Consider the following 23,150-nt stretch of genomic DNA (forward strand, 5'->3'; position numbering starts at 1 on the left):
TATTCCATAATTTTGTCTCATGTTGTCTTTCAAAATCCATTTAAAAAAAAAACTGTTGCAGATGAAAAAAAAATTAAAACATTATTGGCTCAGCGCCTGTGCCTCAGCAGCTAGGGCAACAGCCACATACACCAGAGCTGGCGGGTTCCAACCCAGCCCAGGCCTGCCAAACAAGGACAACTACAACAAAAAAAATAGCCAGGCACTGTGGCAGGTGACTGTAGTCCCAGCTACTTGGGAGGCTGAGACAAGAGAATTGCTTAAGCCCAAGAGTCTGATGTTGCTTCTGTGAGCTGTGACACCACGGCACTCTACCAAAGGCGAAAAGTGAGACCGTCTCAAAAAAAAAACACAAAAACATTAGTATAACATTACTTTAAGATTCATAAGAAAGAATGAAATGTCCATAATCATCAGGAAACTTGTACAAAATTAAGAAAAGGGGGCCAGATGTGGTGACTCACACTTGTAATTCCAACACTTTGGGAGGCCAAAGTAGGATTCCTTTCTTTCTTTTTTTTTTTTTATTAAATCATAACTGTGTACATTAATGCAATCATAGGGTACAATGTGCTGGTTTTATATATAATTTGAAATATTTTCATCAAATGGGTAAACATAGCCTTCACGGCATTTTCTTAGTTATTGTGTTAAGACATTTGTATTCTACATTTAGTAAATTTCACATGTACCCTTGTAAGATGTACCATAGGATTTCTTGAGGCTAGACGTTTGAGACCAGCCTGCGCAAAAACAAGACTCTATCTCTATACAACAGAAAAATTAGCTGGGCATGGTAGCACACACTTGTAGTCCCACCTACTTGGAAGGCAGAGGCAGGAGGATCTGTTGAGTCTGGGAGTTTGAGGTTGCCGTGAAATATCATTATATCACTGTCTCAAAAAAATTTTTTTTAATAATAGGAAATAAAAAGGGAAAGAAAAGAAATAGAGAGAGAGAAAAGAAGGAAGGAAGAAAGAGAAAGAAAAAACTTGCCCTAATAATTACTAAGACTTTGCTAAAGCTCTATTAATCAAGACAGTCTGATACTGGTGCACAGACTGAAAACTTGACCAATGAAATAGATTAGGGAGATCAAAATACACTTACATATATATATAAAACATTTGATTATTACATAGATGGTGAGTCAAATGTCTTATTCTGCTCAGTCTGCTGTAACAAAATACCGTACACTGGGTGGCCTGAGCAACAGACATTTATTTCTCACAGTTCTGGATTCTGGGAAATCCAAGATCAAGGTGATAGATTCAGTTCTTGAGGAGACCCTCTTCCTGGCTGATAGAGGGCAGTCTTCTCACAGTATCGTCACAGGATAGAGAGACAGGAAGCTCTGGTATCTCTTCCTCTTTTCGTAAGGATGGTAATCCCATCATGGGTACTCCACCCTATGGCTCATAGAAACCTAATTGCTTCCCAAAGCCCCAAGTTCTTAATAATATCACATTGGAGCCTGGGCGCAGTGGCTCATGCCTGTAATCCTAGCATTATAGGTGGCCAAGGCAGGTGGATTACATGAGCTCAGGAGTTTGAGACCAGCCTGAGCAAAAGCAAGACCCCATTTCTACTAAAAATAGAAAAACTGAAGCAAGAGGATTGCTTGAGTCCAAGTTGGAGGTTGCTGTGAGTTATGATGCCATGGCACTCTACCCAGGGTGAAAGCTTGAGACTCTGTCTCAAAACAAAAGAATAATAATAATAATATCACATTGGAGTTTAGGGCTTCAACATATGAATTCGGGGGGAAAACACATTCAGTGCGTAATTGATTAGTAGAGAAGAGATGAAATGCTCAATTAAAATGGTTATTCATACAGAAAAACTTTAAATGGATTACCACTTTTCATCATAATTAATGTAGAACATAAACGTCTTAACACAATAATCAAGTAAATGAGGTGAAAGCTATGTTGATTGGTTTGATGTAACCCCGACAGATTGTATAAAAAAAACAACACATTTTACCCCACATATGCATAAACATATTCATGATCTATGTGTATTTGACTTAATAAAAAAAAAAGCAAAGAACTTTATTGGTTCTGCGCCTGTGACTCAGCAGCTAGGGCGTCAGCCACATACACCAGAGCTGGTGGGTTCCAACCCAGCCCAGGCCTGCCAAACAACAATGACAACTACAAAAAAAAAAAAAAAATAGCCAGGCTTGTGGCAGGCACCTGTAGTCCCAGCTACTTGGGAGGCTGAGGCAAGAGAATCACTTAAGCCCAAGAGTTTGAGGTTGCTGCTGTGAGCTGTGATGCCACCGTACTCTACCAAGGGTGACAAAGTGAGACAGTCTCAAAAAAAAAACAACCAACATTAGCATAACATTACTTTAAAATTTATAAGAAAGAATGAAATGTCCATAATCGCCAGGAAACTTGTACAAAATAAAGAACAGGGGGCCAGATGTGGTGACTCACACTTGTAATTCCAACACTTTGGGAGGCCAAAGTAGGATTTCTTTCTTTCTTTCTTTCTTTCTTTCTTTCTTTCTTTCTTTTTTTAATTAAATCATAGCTGTGGACATTAATGCAATCATGGGGTACACTGTGCTGGTTTTATATATAATTTGAAATATTTTCATCAAACTGGTTAACACAGCCTTCATGGCATTATCTCAGTTATTGTGTTAAGACATTTGTATTCTACATTTAGTAAATTTCACATGTACCCTTGTAAGATGCACCATAGGATTTCTTGGGGCTAGAAGTTTGAGACCAGCCTGCACAAAAACAAGACTCTATCTCTATAAAGCAGAAAAATTAGCTGGGCATGGTAGCACACACTTATAGTCCCACCTACTTGGAAGGCTGAGGCAGGAAGATCCCTTGAGTCTGGGAGTCTGAGGTTGCAATGAACTATGATTGTATCACTGACTCAAAAAAAATTTTTTTTAAATAATAGGAAATAAAAAGGGAAAGAAAAGAAATAGAGAGAGAAAAGAAGGAAGGAAGGAAGAGAAAGAAAAAACTTGCCCTAATAATTACTAAGACTTTGATAAAGCTATAATAAATCAAGACAGTCTAGTACTGGTGCACAGACAGAAAACTTGACCAATGAAATAAATTAGGGAGATCAAAAATATACTTACATACATATATAACATTTGATTATTACATAGATGGTGAGTCAAATGTCTTATTCTGCTCAAACTGCTGTAACAAAATATCATAGACTGGGTGGCCTGAGCCACAGATATATATTTCTCACTGTTCTGGAGGCTGGGAAATCCAAGATCAAGGTTGTAGATTCAGTTTTGGGGTTTTTTTTGTTTTTTTTTTTTTTTGAGACAGAGCCTCAAGCTATCACCCTGGGTAGAGTGCTGTGGCATCATAGCTCACAGCAACCTCCAACTCCTGGGCTTAAGCAATTGTCTGGCCTCAGTCTCCCAAGTAGCTGGGACTATAGGCGCCCACCACAACGCCTGGGTATTTTTTTGTTGTAGCCATCATTGTCGTTTGGCAGGCCCCGGGCTGGATTCGAACCCATCAGCTCAGTTGTATGTGGCTGGCACCTTAGCCACTTGAGCCACAGGTACCAATCCAATAGATTTAGTTCTTGAGGAGATCCTCTTCCTGGCTGATAGAGGGCGGTCTTCTCACAGTATCATCACAGGATAGAGAGACTGGAAGCTCTGTGTCTCTTCCTCTTTTTTAAGGGTGGTAATCCCATCATGGGGGCTCTACCCTTATGGCTCATATAAATCTAATTGCTTCCCAAAGCCCCAAGCTCTTAATAATATCACATTGGAGCCTGGGCACAGTCTCTCATGCCTGTAATCCTAGCACTATGGGTGGCCAAGGCAGGTGGATTACATGAGCTCAGGAGTTTGAGAACAGCCTGAGCAAAAGCGAGACCCCCATCTCTATTAAAAATAGAAAAACTGAGGCAAGAGGATCGCTTGAGTCCAAGTTGGTGATTGCTGTGAGCTATGATGCTACGGCACTCTACCCAGTGAAAGCTTGAGACTCTGTCTCAAAGCAAAATAATAATAATAATAATATCACATTGGAGTTTAGGGCTTCAACATATGAATTCGGGGGGAAAACACATTCAGTGCGTAATTGATTAGTAGAGAAGAGATGAAATGCTCAATTAAAATGGTTATTCATACAGAAAAAACGTTAAATGGATTACCACTTTCCATCATAATTTAATGTAGAACATAAATGTCTTAACACAATAATCAAGTAAATGAGGTGAAAGCTATGTTGATTGGTTTGATGTAACCGTGTCAGATTGTATAAAAAAAGAAAACAATAGATTGTACCCCAAATGTGCATAAATGTATTGTACCCCAAATGTGCATGATCTATGTGTATTTGACTTAATAAAAAAATCAATTCCTAATGAATCTAAGATTTGAATGTTCAAAAACAAGCAAACTTTAAAGCTCTTAACAGAAAATAAAGGTAAATACAGTTTAGACCTTTAAGTAAAAATAGATGTCTTATAAAAGACAGATTGCAGAATAAAGAATGATAAATTTGTATTAAAATCAAGGGCTTTAGTCCTGGCATTAGTGGCTCACACCCATAATCCTAGCACTTTGGGAGGATGAGACAGCACTTGAGGTCAGTAGCTCAAGACTAGCCTGAGCAAGATCGAGACCTCATCTCTACTAAAAATAGAAAAAATAGGGCGGTGCCTATGGCTCAGTCGGTAAGGCGCCGGCCCCATATACCAAGGGTGGCGGGTTCAAACCCCGCCCCAGCCAAACTGCAACCAAAAAATAGCCGGGTGTTGTGGCGGGCGCCTGTAGTCCCAGCTACTTGGGAGGCTGAGGCAAGAGAATCACCTTAAGCCCAGGAGTTGGAGGTTGCTGTGAGCTGTGTGAGGCCACGGCACTCTACCGAGGGCCATAAAGTAAGACTCTGTCTCTACAAAAAAAAAAATAGAAAAAATAAGCCATGCATGGTGGTATTTTACAACTACTATGAAATTTAAAACAACCAGATGAAAATTATGCTATATATCAGTTAATAATGAGAAATTTCTTATGTTCTGAGAAATTTATCATCGGGTGATTTCCTTGTTGTGTGAACATCATAGAATATACTTACACAAACCTAGATTACATAGCTTACTAAATACTGTAGGCAACTGTAATACAGTGGTATTTGTGTATATTAAACATAGACATTATATAGTAAAAAAAATTTCAGCATAAAAGATTTTTTAAATGGTAGACCTGTGTAGGACTCTTATCATGAATGGAGCTTGCAGGACTGGAAGTGACCGAATGTGAAGCCTCAGGTCTAGGACATTAGTGGCACTACTGTAGACTTTATAAACACTGTACACTTAAGCTTCACCAACTTTATTTTTTAAAAGTTCTTTCTTCAATAATAAATTACCCTTAGGTTACTGTAACGTTTTTACTTTATAAACTTTTTAATTGTTCAAAACTTTTTGATGCTGTTGTAATAATATTTAGTTTAAGTTACACATTGTACAGCTATACAAAACTATTTTCTTTCTTTATATCCGTATTCTATAAGTTTTTTCCATTTTTATTATTTTTTTAAATTTTTGAAATTTTTTGTCAAATACTACAATATAAACACACACATATAATTCCATAAGATTATAATGGAGCCGAAAAGGCCTACGGCCTGGTGAAATCATAGTTATCTTTCTTTTCTTTCTTTTTTTTGAGCCAGCATCTCACTCTGTGAGATAGGCAGGTGTAGTGGCTCGCGCCTATAATCCTATCATTCTTGGAGGCTGAGGTGGATGAACAGGAGTGAGACCATCTCCACTCAAAACAGAAAAATTAACCAGGCATTAGGGTGAATGCCCTCAGACCCAGCTACTCTGGAGGCTGAGGCAGGAGGATTGCTTGAACCCAGGAGTTTGAGGTTGCTATGAGTTAGGCTGATGCCATGTCACTCTAGGCTGGGCAATAGAGTGAGATGGTGACTCAAAAAAAAAAGAAAGAAAGATAGCTACGATGTCACTAGGCCATAGGACTTTTTCAGCTCCATTATAATCTTATAGGATCATCACCAAATATTTGGTCTATCATTGACCAAAACGTTATTATGTACCATATGACTCTCTGCTTGTGCATATTATATAAATAGAGAGAAATACATATAGCACAATAAAAGTATATTCAAAAGAGGAAAGAATGATGGATGTCGAATTTCAGGATGATAATTGTCTTTATTTGGTCAGATTGAGGGAACGGGTGAGGAACCATATGATTAGTTGTATATTATTAGTAAGGCCCTGGCATTTGGGGTAGGTGCTGTGTTCACTATTTTTATTACTATTTTGATAGGTAACTAGATAGATAGATACTTTCATAAATACACAGATAGATGACATTGGATAAGTTAAGTAGATAAATACAGCAGGCCATAAATGCACTAATGATGAGAGTCTATCACAATCCAATTCTGTGAATCTGAGACCCAATAAGATTTTTTTCTAAAAGAATATATGTGATAGAATATAAAGCACATGGAATCACCAATGAAGTATTCTTGCCAAAATGTTTAACCTCAGCCAAGACTTCAGACCTTCACTCCAGGACAGAAAGCACAGAAACCAGGTGCCTTCCTGCTTAGTTCTGCTGCAGGAACTGCAGAATCAAACTGAAGAATCATCAATGCTTGTACATAAAGCAAGAATTTATTCAATGCAGATCAGCTTTGAGTCCAGACAGCAAAGCGAAGAGGGGAGGCAGACATAAAAACAGAAGCAGAGAGTAGAAAAATAGGAGACCGGGGGCGGCACCTGTGGCTCAGTTGGTAAGGTGCCGGCCCCATATACCGAGGGTGGCGGGTTCAAACCTGGCCCCAGCCAAACTGCAACAAAAAAATAGCCGGGTGTTGTGGCGGGCGCCTGTAGTCCCAGCTACTTGGGAGGCTGAGACAAGAGAATCGCTTAAGCCCAGGAGTTGGAGGTTGCTGTGAGCTGTGTGATGCCATGGCACTCTACCTAGGGCCATAAAGTGAAACTCTGTCTCTACAAAAAAAAAAAAAAAGAAAGAAAGAAAAATAGGAGACCGTTGTGTGCTAAAATCTCATAATGTGCTGACCAAAAGACAGTGAAGCGGTGGGGTCCACATTCACAGCGGAAGAACCCTGCCCAGCTGCCTCTTCATGACTAAAGGGGCACCAGAATCCAGGAATGAAAAAATGGGAAGGCTTTTTTTGTGGGCAGTACCACCAAGAACCCTCTAGGGAAGAGGCCACCATTTCTCCAAAAGCAGAAAAACATATTTCTTCCGAATGCACAAAAGAGCCATTTACAAATTAATGGTTAAATAAAATGTGTGGAGAGATATCCTAATTATTGTCTGCTCAGAGTGCAGATTGTTGAGAAGAACCAAGTGAAACTTCTTCAGGCTGGAGTAGAAATACTCACTATAAACACAGGCTTCTCTGTGGAGGGAATAAAAATTTCCCTTCTGGAGACCTTATTTTCACACACAAAATGTGCAGGATTGTTAAGAAATGTCAATTTTCTATAAAACTATTTACTCACTTGTGAAATTTTTTTTTTCATCATGCAGACTAAAGCTTGTCTAAACTGGTTTTGAAATAGCCAGTATGGCTCACTGCAATTCCAACTCCTGGTTCAAGCGATTCTCCGGCCTCAGGCTGCTGCATAGTGGGGACTAGGGGGCGTGCCACCACACTCAGCTAACTTAAAAAAATCTCTTTTTTAGAGATCAGATCTCATTTTGTTACCCAGGCTAGTCTTGAACTCCTGACCTCAAGCAATCCTCCTGCTTGGCCTCCTAAAGTGCTGGGGTTACGGGTGTGAGCACTGTGGTTGGCCCAGGATTCTCTTTAACCCCCGAGGGGGTGGGGGAGAGCCCTAGCATTGCTAAAGGGGCTAGGCATATGTCACCTTTGGGACCTTCTATTTTACTTCCCTTTCTCTAGGCTGGCTTTGACTGTTCGTACTGCCTGCTTGGATGGAGTCCAGGAGGCAGCAGCTGAGGACCTGGTGTTTTGTGTGTGGCAGAGGTTCTGGAAAGTTCCATATTTGGAATCAAGAAGTCCTGAATTCAAATCCTTGCTTTTGCGCTTATTGTCTGGGGAGCGTTGGATAAGCTGCTTAATCTCTGGGCCTCAGTTTTTCACTCGTTTGAATGGCACTGATGGTACATTCCCTTACATAATGTTGATTGTGAGATTAAATGTAATAAGCATGTGAAAGTGTCTGGCATGTATTAGGCTGTTAATAAACATTAGTTGACTATGAAGAAAAAAAAAAGAAAGAAAGAAAAAGCCAGTATGCCTCAGGCAGTGAACAGAGCATCAGAAGTTGTGACTACCACCAACCTGGAAGAGGTCTGGAACAGGAAGACCATTTAAATGCCATTGACTAGGAGCCTATCAGTAAGTACTGGCATTAGGAAGCTGAGAACACTGTAGAGCAGTGGTTCTCAACCTTCCTAATGCCGCAATGTATTTTCATTGTTACAAAGGGGTCCTGACCCACAGGTTGAGAACAACTGCTGTAGACCAGGGAGCTCATAAAGCAAGCCACAGGAAGATATTTCCAACACTGAAATAATCTGCTTTCTAAAAAGTCTCTTAAAGAAGACTTCTGGCCCATTTCTCATTAATCTGGAGAGATCAGAGAAACCAAAGAATTACAGACTTTGAAAATGGGGATTTCAAAGCTCAAGAGTTGCTCAAGTCAGAAATGCATGTCCATGCCCTGGACAGAGGGATACTCTCTGGCTTTGAGCACAAATCTCCAATGACTATTTTATGTACCAAACAACTGCCTAGAAATAATTATTACCCCTCTGTAGTGTTCTAGGCCAAAAGAAAGAGAAGCTACGTTTCCTCTGAGTTTAGCAACAAGATCATAAAAAAATGGGCAGTGTGATACTCCATTGCCTGATACAGTCCTGAGATACCACATATACTTAACTACTTCAGTTTAGTATCCAGTGAAATCTAGGTCAGAGAATGAATTTCTAACTACAGTATAACTATAGCAATGCAAGAAGCAGACCATCTGTTCCTGACAGTAGACCAAAAGATGTAATAAATCATGGAAAAGATTTTTTAAAGTTGAAAAGCTAATTTTGCTATGTGGAAGTGAAGTAAAATTTACAATTTTAAGGATAAAAAGATAGGCATCAGAAAAATTAATTTGGCCAATTTAAATATTAGAAACAAATATCATGGCACTAATTTAAAGAATACAAAAAACCACAATACCAAAAAAAAAAACTATTAAGGGAAGGGGACAGTTCCTTAAATTCAGAGATTCCATCACTGATCACACACGCAAATATAAAATACTTTTTTTGGTAAATTTTGTTCTAGAATATCACTCTTCTAACTGTAGAACAAACATCTATGCTGTGGCCCTTTAACACAGTTCCCGTGGGTCGCAACCCACAGGTTTCTCAACAGGTCCACTGATCTAGACCATCATCTCCTTGAGGACAGAAACTGGATGTCATTAGTGTCTGCATACCCAGTGCTCAATACATTACACTGTAAATGGTATGAACTAAGTAAACATTTTTAGGTAGATAATTTAATGATAGAATAATCAAATTTCTTTAAATACAATATTTCAAGTTCCTATGATTTTGTTTGGAGCTCTGAAATTATTCAAATTTTACCCAAGTATTATTCCATGAATTAAAGCAAATAGAATAGGGGAAAAAATTCTCCTGACTTAGACGTCCGTTCCTCACTCCTACTCACTCATACGTGCCTCATACTATTACTATTGAAGGTATTTAATTAACCCTTTAATGGAAGACATGTGAGAAGAAGGTCTCCTGATGACAGAGCTAACTAAGAATTCACAGGTGCCAAGCAGGGGACTATGGACTCTGAAATAGTCTGCTTCCTACTAAAAGCCAGTCCCATTTTCTTTTCTGCTTTAATACAAGCCTGCTCCAATGAAGTGCCACTCAGTAGCTGCTGAGCATTCAAGTATGGAATATATAACTTAAATATATAAACAGCTTAAAAGTAAAATATAAAAATGATTTTCTTTTAAAGTAAAAGCAAATAAATGAACTCACCAGGCCCAACACAGAGCAACTCCCCCCCCCCATTTCCACAGCAGCCTTATTTGTCAACATCTCATTTCTCTGACCCTCTTGCTTCTTGCACTAGTTACCCCCGAGGCTTAACTGGTAGCAAAAAGCTTAAGGAAATTGGAGGTTTCACACAGGATTTACATTTTGCCAACAGTGATAAAAGCACCCAGCATGACTCACCGCTTGGGCGTGGTGGCTCACACCTGTTATGGTAGCACTCTGGGAGGTGGAGGTGGGTAGACTGCTTGAGCTCAGGAGTTTGAGACCAGCCTGAGCAAAAGCAAGACTTGTCTCTAAAAACTAGCCAAGTGTTGTGGTAGGTGCCTATAGTCACAGCTACTTGGGAGGCGGAGGCACAAGGATCACTTGAGCCCAAGAGTTTGACGTTGTTGTGAGCTATGATGCTACGGCACTCTAACCAGGGTGACAAAGTGAGACTCTCTCAAGAAAAAGAAAAATATAGCTCACTTCTTTTCAGCTTTAAAAGCTGCTTAAGAACACTTGCTACAGACAGAGACCCTGCTGGTCTTGGAGAAGCAGAAAATGATGAGGCTTACTTTAATAGTGACAAGAATGACCCTCATATATTATACGGCCAAAGAATAGCTATTTATCTCCAAGTCCATGAGGATCAGATGAATAATATTCTTTTGGGGTTTGGTTTTGTTTTCTTGTAGTGAGGGGGTTTCAGAGACACAGTCTTACTTTGTCGCCCTCAGTAGAGTGCCGTGGAGTCACACAACTCTAGACCAGTGGTTCACCAGCGTCACACAGCTCCAGACCAGCAACCTCCAACTCCTGGGTTTAGGCGATTCTCTTGCCTCAGCCTCTGAGTAGCTGGGACTACAGGCGCCTGCCACAACGCCCGGCTATTTTTTTGTTGCAGTTCGGCCAGGGGCCAGTTTTGAACCTGCCACCCTCGGTATATGGGGCCTGCGCCCTACTCACTGAGCCACAGGTGCCACTCCAGGGTGGGGGTATTTTTTGTATTGTTTTTTTTTTTAATCAGTGCATATATACATACAGAAGATACAGATTAATAAAATCACTTCTCTTATGTTTCTTTGCTTAGTTACACCCCGTATATAGTTGTCATTAAAATTTAATGATGGCCAGTACCAAATTTAGATGGCTAGGAGCTGGCCCTGACATTACTCAGCATGGATTGAAAGTACTAATTTCTATCTAGCTCTGCCTGAAAGATGGCTTGACTCGGGAGTACTGTCACTCTATCCCCAAACAGGAAACAAAAGCTTCTCTTAGTTTTGGCACTTTTTTTCCTTGAGACAGAGTCTCACTATATCACCCTCGGTAGAGTGCTATGGCATCACAGCTCATAGCAACGTTAAACTCATGGGCTTAAGTGATTCTCTTGCCTCAGCCTCCCACATAGCTGGAACTACAGGTACCTGCCACAACGCCCAGCTATTTTTTGTTGCAGTTGTCATTGTTGTCTAGCTGGCCCGGGCTAGGTTCGAACTCACCAGCCTTGGTGTATGTGGCTGTCGCTGTAACCACTGCGCCATAGGCACTGAGCCAGCTTTGGCACTTTCTGTTCCCGAGAAGGATTTCTGACTGGTACAGGCACAGAGGATAGTAATTGATCCAAAGTAAACAAACAACCCCTAAATGGGCTAATATAACACCCTGGAATCCTACCCAGGCTAGTACCCAGAGGCCAAAAACTGAACTATTGTTGGCCATATGGGTCTTTATTTTTTTTTATTTTTATTTTTTTGGCCATATGGGTCTTCATCAAAACATAGCAGCACAGCCCCTTCCTTAATCTGAAGCCCAGTTCTTTGGAAGAAGAGAAAGGAAGTCACTGCAGGCGAAGGTTGTGCTGCTTCCTTAAGGCCTGATACTCTAAGCCACACCTAACAATTCAGAATATAATCCCACTTTGAAAATGAATAGCACTATTTTAAAAGTAATATATTTGGGAAAATCCAGAAACTTTAACTCAAGAATGTGGAAGCCATACCAATATACATGTCCTAAAAATCTAGATAGGCATTTTGGTTTTCAGGAACCACACAAAGGCTATTGAAAACTTTAACCACCTAGTATAGTGTGCATGTTAAAAAGACTTTAAAAGAGACCTTACATCTGGAATGGGCTAAGCAACATATATATCTGTCTTCATGAAACAAGGTCAATTCTGGATTTTTTCAAGTGACACTTGAGATTATGGATAGAACCAAACTATGTTTCACTCACAACACATAACCATCAAAACTGCAAATACACATAAAGGCCCTGATAGAACTATATTTAGTCTTCCAGATTATGTACATAGGGCCAACCAGCTCACCCTATATATTTTACCAAAAGCAAAAGCAGTAACTTTTCTATTTTGATACAATTATGGGCAGAAATTACATAATGTAAGACAAGAGGTCTTTCCATGAAGTTTAAGATTTAGAGTAGAAAAAGAAGATGAAACCAAATTTCTCATGAAGTAAAAAATAATTCCACATTGGTGTGGTACTCTGTGAACCATGAAATGAATTGTAGTCCTTAAATTCCTGTCCTTGGATCTGGGTTCACCAGAAGACTTCAGTATGCTTCCAGCTGGCTCATCATCATCTTCCTGCTATACTCATAGACCAAAAATAGTGTCCCATTGGCAGGGAATGCTCGAACCATAGTAGCTGTCAGTCCAGAATATAAGGCTGCTATTCCTTCATTTCTCACAACACTTGAAAGAGTCCTTATAAATCCTGCCTGTTTTCCAAGCATGGAAAGAACCTGAATTCTGGATTTAATACAATCCACTGGGAACACAACAAGCCAGAGGGAAATTCCAGCAACTCCACCACTTATCATCAAATGGGCAGGACCTAGTTCATCTTTTGATCTTCCTGATGCAAAGTATGATCGGCTCAGTTCATAGCCACCAAAGAAGAAGAAATAGCCTGGTACTTCTTGAAGTAGAGTACTGGAGAGTCCGTGGTAGAAGCCTAAAAGGCCATCTTTTCTAAGGATACTTTTCACGACAGACCAAATTGTATTATGGCTTTTTGCTATCTTTCCTGACATTTCCATTTCATACATAGTCTGTAGGCGGCACTTCACGAGCTCAGTGGGGCAGAGGGCCAGCGCAGCAAAAGCAGAAGCCAAGGACCCGGCAACTGCAGTCTGCAGGTCATTCAGCTGTGCCTGCTTGTCCAGTCCAACCACTTCCCTGACGAACTGTTGGCAGAAGCCGTAGCACATGAAGAGGACAGAGTTTTCAGAGACGTAGGCCATCAGCGCTGGGCCGGTTCCCTTGTAGAAGCCCCGGAAACCCACTTGCTTGTACGTCTTCAGGAAGCAGTCGGTGAGACCCTTGTATAGGTCGGGGAACGTCTGCAACTTCACTTTCATTGTGTCGAAGGGCTGCCCGGTCAGTACACACGCGGTGCCCCCTGCGGCCCCGGCTGTGAGGTCGATGGCGGCTTGGATGCCAGGACCGGACTTCATGTTCGCCCAGTAGTGTCTGCTAGGCTCAGTGGAGGGCAACTAATTCTTCGAAGTGTAGGACGGGCTTTTCGTGTCCAGCAGCGGAGAGCGCCAGAGGATAGCTCAGCCGCCAGCTCTTGGTGCTCAATCCCGGCCGGGGGAGACCGCTTAACTCCACTCTTGGCCGCCGGCAGCCCCCGCCCCGCCCACGCACATAAATAACCCCCGGCCCACTGGCCAGCGCGCGGCTCGCCAGCGCGTCCCCTGCCTGCCACGGCAATCCGGCCCGACTAAATACTTCTGGTGAATTGCAACATAGCGGTTGAAAGATTTTTGATAAATTCTTGCTATTATGGCCAGAGACTCCGGGCATCGCTAAATACCTGGCAAGGAAAGAAATGCTTTCCTATTTGGCCAGAGTTCCCTGTTTCTTACCACGCAAAGCAAAAAAAGTGATGCTGCCAGTTGATTGAGCCTGGATTCAAAGGTCAATCTATAGAAAAAGAGCCTCTTTAGAAAAAAAAAAAAAAGTAGAAAACAAAACTACTGGAGGGTTGCTACATGAAAGTCTTTGGCTGCTTTTGATCAGAAAACCTGCTCCTCACTCTGGGGGATACCGTGGAGGGGGGGGGGGCCTAAGCCCAGCAGCTGCACTACTCTGTTCTTGCAGAGGTGGAGAAATGCTACCTCGTGGCAACATATTGCCAAACTGGGGTTGCTGCAGCCCAAGAGCTGGTGGAACGCGGCGTCCTGGTCATTTCTAGAAGTAGCCTGTATATACTGCATTGTGAAGACGGGTGATTAAAAAAAAAAAAACAGCTGTGGCTCGGCGCCTGTGACTCAAGCGGCTATGGCGCCAGCCACAAACACCTGAGCTGGCGGGTTCGAATTCAGCCCGGGCCCACCAAACAACAACGGCTGCAACCAAAAAATAGCCGGGTGTTGTGGAGGGCGCCTGTAGTCCCAGCTACTTGGGAGGTGTAGGCAGGAGAATCGCTTCAGCCCAGGAGTTGGAGGTTGCTGTGAGCTGTGATGCCACAGCACTCTACCCAGGGCGACAACTTGAGGCTCTGTCTCAAACAAAACAAAAAACAGCTGTGCGGATAAAACACTGAAAGCTTGCAAAATTTCAAGGTTCTTACTGAGGACCCACAGAGCTTTATGCAGTAGAAGTTAGGCATGTAAATGACAACACATCTAGCTTCCAAGGTAAGATGCTGTTTTGGACGTTAGTTAAGTTACCACTGTCAGGATGCACTTTTTCCTCCCAGATGTTCCTAATCCCAACTTTGGAACAAATTCTTTGCAGGCCTATATGATTAGCCCAGTCAGTCGCAGGTAAAAACAAAATCTAGGTGAAAATACACTGAAAACATTCTCTCTCTCATTTAGGAAACTTTCCTTGTCTGATTATCCTTGGCTGTCAATTAATATTTAAAAGTGAGACACTAGGATGGTCAACAAGTAGTCTTCATTGTGGTAAATAGTGATCTGGCCTTTTCTTTGAAGCATACCCAGACTTCAGTATTTGCAGTTATTTTCTCTGAGACTGTATGGTTTCTTCAGAGAGTAATCTTCCAATCTTGATTTGGTGGGGGGCAGGGTAATGAGAGGGGTAGGTTATACTTGTGTATACCTAGATACTGATTTAATAAGAACAAGATGGGGGAAGAAGGATGACCCTCCTGCAGTAAGTATGCATAGTTTGACACCCCAGCCTTCATCTGTGTCTTCTTTCTCTGAGTTTGGGCCTTCTTTGGTTCAATTTGTCTAGAAAATAAATTTTCCATCTTCTGTGGGATGGAGAAAGGGTTATCTGGCTTCATAGAGTAGGATAGGGATCCTGGACATCCCAAAACTCTGAACATAGACTTTAACCACTCTCATGTCTCTAGCCTTACACCTTCCCTGGAATCTTCTGTTTGCAAAAGTTTAGCCTTCCACAGGTTCTATATCAAGTGGGTTTGTCTCTCTTTTGATGACTCCTTGCAGACATTTAACATGTAACTTCCTCTGATCTATGAATTCATTTATCATTTCTCTATTTTGGCTTTCTGAAAATCAGTAGACATTTCTCATTCACTGTTGTCTCATCTCTTATTCTTTGTCGCTGGGGGTTAACATCTTTTAAAATTCCTTTTTGTTACTTTATTTAGCAGACTTTTTAATAGGGAAAATAGATATGTGAGAACAGTTGGCCATTTCAAGCTAGGAAACTTAAGATTTTTAATACTTTGTCATATTTGAGGGATGTTTTTTCTATTTTGATTTCATCCTCAAGAAAGAAAAGGGGGGAACTATTTTTTTTTTTTTGAGGGAGAGTCTCACTTTGTTGCCCTCAGTAGAGTGCTATGGCATCACAGCTCACAGCAACCTCAAACTCTTGGGCTTAAACAATTCCTTTGCCTCAGCCTTCCAAGTAGCTGAGACTACAGGAACCCACCACAATGCCTAGCTATTATTTTATTGTTGTAGTCATTATTGTTTAGCAGGCCAAGGGTGGGTTTGAACCTGCCAGCCCCAGTGTACGTGGCTGGTGCCCTAGCCCCTGAGTTATAGGCACTGAGCCAGGGGAAACTGTTTTTAATACTTCTTATGGAAGCACTATCAAGTTATCTAGATATACTTAATATTTTAATTCAAGATAGGTAATCAATTGCTTTTGAATTATGTTCATTTATGAGAAACCAAATTATATAAAAATCTTCTCAGAATTTAGACTTGGAGCTTCAAGTTTTCCTATCTGAAAAAGTCAAGAATTTGTATTGTGTAATAGTAAAACTTCTATCAGCCATTGTAAAGATTGATAAAGGTGATATCATTTTTGATCATATATGTATTTAAATTATGAGAATCATGCATAGAATTTAAATAGCTTTGAGTGCTGTCTGTATTAAAAGCATTATGTTAGATACTATATTACTGCACTAAGTATTAAATAGTAACAGAAATAATTTAAATGATAATATATGAAGTAAACTTTGCTATAGTCCATCTAATATAAATTAGAAATCGCCCTTTGAAAACCCGAGGCTACTGTCAGATAGGTCCCCACTCAGACCCCCTTCATAGAGTAGGATAAGGATCCTGGATATCCCAAAACTCTGTGCCCCTGCTTGTGTTGGGGTGTCACTTTACTAAATAAAACTTTCTGCTTATGCTTTGCTACAAAAAGAAAGTACAGGACAGGACAGGACAGGACAGGACAGGAAAGGAAAGGAAAGGAAAGGAAAGGAAAGGAAAGGAAAGGAAAGGAAAGGAAAGGAATCCCCCTTTAACGCCTCCTTTAAGATTAAGCGTATGGTCCCCCTGCTTGTGTTGGGGTGTCACTTTACTAAATAAAACTTTCTTCTTATGCTTTGCTAAAAAAAAGAAAGAAAGAAATCCCCCTTTAACGCCTCCTGAAGATTAAGTCTAAAAATAAACATTGAATGCCAGTGAAATGGACAACTACACATTTATGGTTATTTAGAAATGGTTTAAGCCATTAGGTATACTGAAAATGCTAGGAGCCCATTATCATATCTGTAATAAATATGGGAAAATCCAAGGCAATATAAGTCCATTGATATGGCATATACTCTGCATTACCATCTCATTGTGGAGACATCCTAAAACATAATTCAGGTTACTTATTGTAAAGGTGTTTGTTACTTTAGTGACATTTTAAAAATGTTTTACATCTTTTATCTTCCATTCAAATAAATGAGTTAAGTTCTACCAGGCTATTTAATCACTTTGGCTGTATGAGCAACTGTGCTAGGTAGGCTCTCTCTGCACGGATCCCTTTAGGCTGCAAGTCATGAAGAACTCATGCCTCCAGTCCTTAAGTACTGCTTTTGTGAGTGAAAAAACATACTTAATGTAATTTTCCTCTGCTCTTGAATTACAACTATCAACAGAGGACTTCTGTGACCAAATACATGATAGAAGTTTCTCTCCATACGTCAAGCAAGCAGTTTGCAGTGGATACCAGCCGGGTGTCCTCCAACTCAATTCCAACATTATTCACCTGAAGACAGAATCAAATCCCACAGGATGAGGGCTTAGTCCTCAAGACTGCACATCCCCCCACCACCACCCCCTCTACACACACACACAGACACCAGTCACAATTCCAGGCCTCTGGAGTGTCTGACTGACTGGCTTCAAGTTGGAGTTCACATGACCTCCTCTTTGGGTTTGATTAATATGCAAGAGTGGCTTACAGAACTCAGGGAAATGTGTTTACCAGTTTAGTATAAAGGATATAGAGGAAGCAGATAAAGGGATACATAGGGCAAGGTATGAGGGAAGGGGCATGGAGTTTCCATGCCCTCCCCAAGGTGCTACTCCCCAGAAACCTCCACATATTTAGCCATCCAGAAGTTCTCTGAACCCAGTCCTTTTGGGATTTTGCAGAGGCTTCATTACATAGGCATGATTGGTTATATCATTGGTTATTGGTGATTAACTTAACTTTAAGCCTTTCTCCCCTCTCCAGAGGTAGGGGCTGGGGATGAAATTCCCAAATGTCTAATCTTACCTTGGGCTTTTTGGTGACCAGCCCCCATTCTGAAGCCACCTAGAGGCTACCAGCTATCAGTCAACTCATTACCATACAAAAAGACATCCATCAATTTGTAGCAAGAATGTTAGGAGTTGTAGGCCAGGAAAAGGTCAAAGACCAAATACAGTAGAACCTCCATAGTTTACCACTGAAAGGTGTAAGTGGTGGTGCCCAGAGATGACCACCTTCCTACAGTGATCTAATTTTCATAAACCAGACATGCACCACACATATGTACAATACAATAGGCCTAGTTCCTTATGTTGACCACCTCTGCATGTTTATTACAGTCCTTTTGGTTGGTCAACTTACAGGGGTACTAGTGTATACATTTCATACTATCATAGTCTTCTTCACTTTATCTCTCTGATCAAGAACACATAGATGCTCCCAATTGATACCAACACTCAATGTTGAATCTTGAATTTAAGAGTGAAGGCTTTCTATCTACCCATGCCATCCATTCCTTTTTTTTTTTAAATTCTAGACACAAAGTCTTGCTCTGTCTCCCAGGCTGGAGTACAACCATACAGTTACAGCTTACTGAAGCCCAGAACTCCTGGGCTCTAGTGATCCTTCTACCTCAGCCTCCTGAGTAGCTACCACTGCGCCTAATTTTTGGTTTTATTTTTATAGACAGGGTCTTGCTATATTGTCCAGGCAGGTCTTGAACTCCTGGCCTACTTCAGCTTCCCAAAGTGCTGGGGTTACAAGAGTGAGCCACTGTGCCTGGCTCTACTTACTCTTCTAAGTAACTCTATTTTTTCAAATGACATTTTTTACATATTAATTATATATTTATGCATAACAAATCACCCCAAAACTTAGTATTAAAAAATAAACATTTGTGATATTATCGGGAACAAAGGCCCCTGGTCCCATAAAGCTTCAGTGAAAAATCACTGACATGAGGCTAATAGGAGAAAGACACATTTATTTAATGTGTATATATGGGAACATTCAGATACAAGAGAAATTATCGATTTTTACACTTAGGTTCAACAAAGTATAGAAAGCTATATAGAAATATGACTGGACAAAGTATGATCTAATGCTAATAGACTGAGTGGGGAAACCCAGCAAGACCTGTCTATAGATTCTTCTTGGCCTCTCTGAGCAGCATTCCTTCCTTTTAAGAGTACAGCAGGGTCTGGAACAGAGGCCTTATAGCCTAAATCAAACAAGGTAGGTCAGATAACTACTTTACAAGCAGTTTTTACATAGAATAATTTTAGGTTTTATTGTTTTTGGGAAAGGGGGTTCTGGCTTTTATAATTTGCCTTGGGGAAGAGGGATTGTAGTTTCTCTGGATAGCCTCAAGAAGAATGGGAATGAGACACTGGATGACAGGAAGTCAGAGAAATTTTGTTTCTGAGGCCTTCGTTTGGGGGTACTGTTTCTGAGCCTCATCAATATCACATTGTTTCTGTGAGTCCAAAATTCCACAGCAGTTTCTTCTTGATCTGCAGATCTGATTTTAAAACTGCTCTCAAACTTTAGATTTTTATGGCAGCACCCACTTCTCAGTAGCAAAATTCTGTATTGGTTGTCCACTACTGCATAAGAAATTACCCCCAAATAAAGTGATATAAAACAATGACAAATGACAAACACACATATCTTACACAGTTTCTGTGGATCAGCTGGGTATTTCTGATTTGGGAATCTGTCACAAGATTGCAGTCAAGGTATCAGTTAAGGCTTCAGTCATTTAAAGGCTTGACAAGACTGGAGAATTTCATTCCAATATGGTTCACTGGTATGGCTCACAAGGAGACCTCAGTTTGTCACCATTTGGACCTCTCAGTATGGCTGCTGGAGTGTCCCTGTGATACTGTGGCTGATTTCCCCCAGAGTGAGTGATCCAAGAGACAGGAAGGCAAAAGTTACATGTCTTTTATTACTAGGACGGCGAGTCACACATTATTTCTGAAACATCTTATTGGTTACTTAGGACATTCTTATTCAATGTAGGAGGAGACTATACAAGGGCATTAATACCAGGAGGCATGAATTAATGGAAGCTATCTTGGATGCTCACTATCACAGTAAGTACCTGTGAGAATTAAAAGGGAAAAAAGATCTAAGAGAAGGCTGTGGAGAGAGCTCCATGTAAATGAGAAGGATGGGTATTGAGGTGAGGACTTGTAGAAAACTAAAGTAAATCCAGAAAATATAGCTCCCTCTCAAAAAAGGTATCTCAATTGTAAGGACACCCATGAAGTTATTTTTTTACTTAGGAATGTATTCTTAGATGTATAAAAAAAAACGATGTTAAAAGTACAGAAACATTAATAAGTATTATAAATAATGATAGTAGCTGACCTGAGTTTCCTCAATAGATGACAAAGGATGTGGCCAAGTGAAAAAATGTTCAAAGAGTATGCAAGAAAGGAAGATTTGGTGGTGCCTGTGGCTCAAAGGAGTAGGGCACCAGCCCCATATGCCGGAGGTGGTGGGTTCAAACCCAGCCCCGGCCAAAAAAAAAAAGAAAGGAAGATTTACCCAGTAAAACAACATATTGTAGAGGTACACACATTCTAAGACAATACTGGACTATAATTGTTGTTTTCTGTTTTCTCTCAAATTAGTGTAGTAATTCACTCTGTACTCTGAATTTAGCTGCTCAATCACCAAGGAGAGAAAAGAGACACATCTAACCTTCCTCTTTGGCTCTTCCACAAGAAGATGCAGTGCACATGACAAAGAGAAAGAACAGGACTTTTAGAATAAATATACCCCATTAACTATAAACCTACTAATAAGAGGAGATAAGATACCAGCTACTATAGGAAAAAGAAATTGAAGCACAGATGTTAGAGAAATTTAAGGAATCAGAAAGATCTGAAAATGGCTGAGTTGTTATACTGCCCCTGCAGTGGCCTTGTTCTGCTAAGCCTCCTTCCTGTGAACTTGTAAGCTTAAAATGAGACTAGTCTTTTTTGTGAATAAGCAATAGTGTTATCTTGAAACACTGTTTCTTAAAGTAGAATGCATTTTATGCCAAGGTTAGAGAATGGGGTCATGTGCTTCAATAGTATCACTAATTATGAAGGAATACATTGTGAGAAAAGCCAAGGCCTTGAGAAAAAAGGAAAGAAAAGCTAAGGTATTACACATTTTGAAAAATTGTTCAAAATCCAAGCAGATATTGAAAAACTAGTATCTGTAAAATTCACGTTATCAGTAACAATTTGGGAGTATTCTTATAGAAGTAGACAAACATCCCTTAAAACCAGTACTTAAAATCAGCACAAAACTATTGTCTGACATGAGTTTCCAATTCAAAGATACCCGACACTACAATATGTGAATACATTCTCTACAAACTATAATCTCAAAAAGAATGCTTATTTCTCCCTAGATATGAAATTAGAACAAAAAGAGAGACCACTGTACAGCTGATTTTATAAAAACAAGTTAGAAAAAGAACAATTCTTCCACATCTCATTGTCACCACCAGAAGTGAAACTTTCTCATCCAGAGGGGCCTATGCACCCATAACTAAAGATAAATGTAAATGGTAGTGTCTCGGTATGTTCCAGTTCAATTAAACAAAAATATCTGTAGAAAAATACTATATTGGAAACCAAAGCCAATGTGGGAATTAATAGGGAAATGGTCTATACCATCACTGAATTGTCAAACATAATTACAGAAATAATAAAGGCAGAGGTCAAGTTCCCTGAAACATTCAATTAAGCAGCTGGCCTTAAAGAGAACAGAGCCCAGCATATACTATACCACCACCCAAGACAACAGGCAATCTTAAGCAACTGAAACCATTTTTTCCCATTAGATTCTAATGAACTAAAATGATGATGCTTCTGTTTTTAAGCATATGTCCTCCAGAGCATACATACCATAAAATAATGGCACAGGACCTTTCAATATTTTAGTGAAGACTTGACAACATGAAGCATCTAAATCACATGCTCCTTAACAATGTGATGAAGGGGCCAGATAAGATTTCCAGTGAAAGTAAGGTCTGCATCAAGCCTTCAATAACAAAAAGCTAAGCAGGAAAACATCTGGCAGCTGTTCCAGCAAAAGGGAACTCTAAGTACTAAAGCTCTGTAGTAGGAAAGAGCTTAGCATTTGAAGTATATAAAGAATGCCAGTGTGGTTGCTGTGCAAAAAACATTCTTTCTAGTCTACGTTTTCACTTAGAATTCTTACTAGAGGTTGTATGTACATGTTTATTGTAGCATTCTAGGTAATAGCAAATTAAAAATGGAACAACCTCAGTAATCATCAATAGGGGTTGTGTATAAAATTAATAAAATCTGCATGATGAGAAAAAGCAGACCTATCTATATTGATAAAGATATCCATAATATATTTTTGAGTGAATGTACATAATACTGTTTATGGCAAAATCATTTTTTTGCTTTACAAAACCATACATTATTTACATGACTGTGCACCAAATAAAGACCTGGAAAAATTACATGTATCTAAAAAAAAAACCTTTTTTTAGATAGTCTCACTTTGTTGCCCTTGGTAGAATGCCATGGCATCATAGCTCACATTAGCCTCAAACTCATGGGCTCATGTGATCCCATTGCCTCAGTCTCCCAAGTCGCTGGGACTATAGGCACCCACTATAATGCCCGGCTATTTTTAGAGACTGGGTCTTGCTCTAGCTCAGCCTGGTCTTGAACTCCTGAGCTCAAGCAATCCACCTGCCTCAGCATCCCAGAGTGCTAGGATTACAGGTGTGAGCCACCCTGCGCACCTGCCCTATTTATCAAAATGTTAAGAGAAGTTTGCCCGAGAAGGTTGACATGAGAGAGATGATGTTTTTATTTTTTATAAAATTTCTGCAATGTTAAAAATTTTTAAGGAGTCTTATTTCTGTAATTCTTTAAACACTAGTTTTTAAAAAGTTATTAAAAACTTCTGTTCACGAACCCAGAAATACTGCATATATAAACCTAGGTAGCTGTGAGAAAATTGTCTGATAACTTGGAATTTACTTGAAAGGAAATGAATCCACCTTCTGTAAAGTCTTTAAGTTTATGTAGCAGAAAATTACTCTCATTATGGAATATTTTTAATATTAATGCAAAGCTAGCCATAAATAAATCAAAT

At 40.0% G+C, this 23,150-nt stretch overlaps 1 protein-coding gene across 1 annotated transcript; it reads right to left on the minus strand.

Moving 5' to 3' along the window:
• Window positions 1-12,321: 12,321 nt before the first annotated feature.
• On the minus strand, window positions 12,322-13,613 carry SLC25A2 (solute carrier family 25 member 2). Its single transcript, XM_053567125.1, has one exon. The coding sequence runs from the start codon at window positions 13,526-13,528 to the stop codon at window positions 12,623-12,625; it is 906 nt and encodes a 301-aa protein (XP_053423100.1). The 5' UTR covers window positions 13,529-13,613; the 3' UTR covers window positions 12,322-12,622.
• Between the last annotated feature and the right edge of the window lie 9,537 nt (window positions 13,614-23,150).

Source organism: Nycticebus coucang, chromosome 17 (genome assembly GCF_027406575.1).
Source record: "Nycticebus coucang isolate mNycCou1 chromosome 17, mNycCou1.pri, whole genome shotgun sequence".
Classification (NCBI taxonomy): domain Eukaryota; kingdom Metazoa; phylum Chordata; class Mammalia; order Primates; family Lorisidae; genus Nycticebus; species Nycticebus coucang.

Coding starts and splice junctions, on each gene's coding strand:
- SLC25A2 (XM_053567125.1), bottom strand. CDS start 13,528: ATGAAGTCCGGTCCTGGCATCCAAGCCGCCATCGACCTCACAGCCGGG.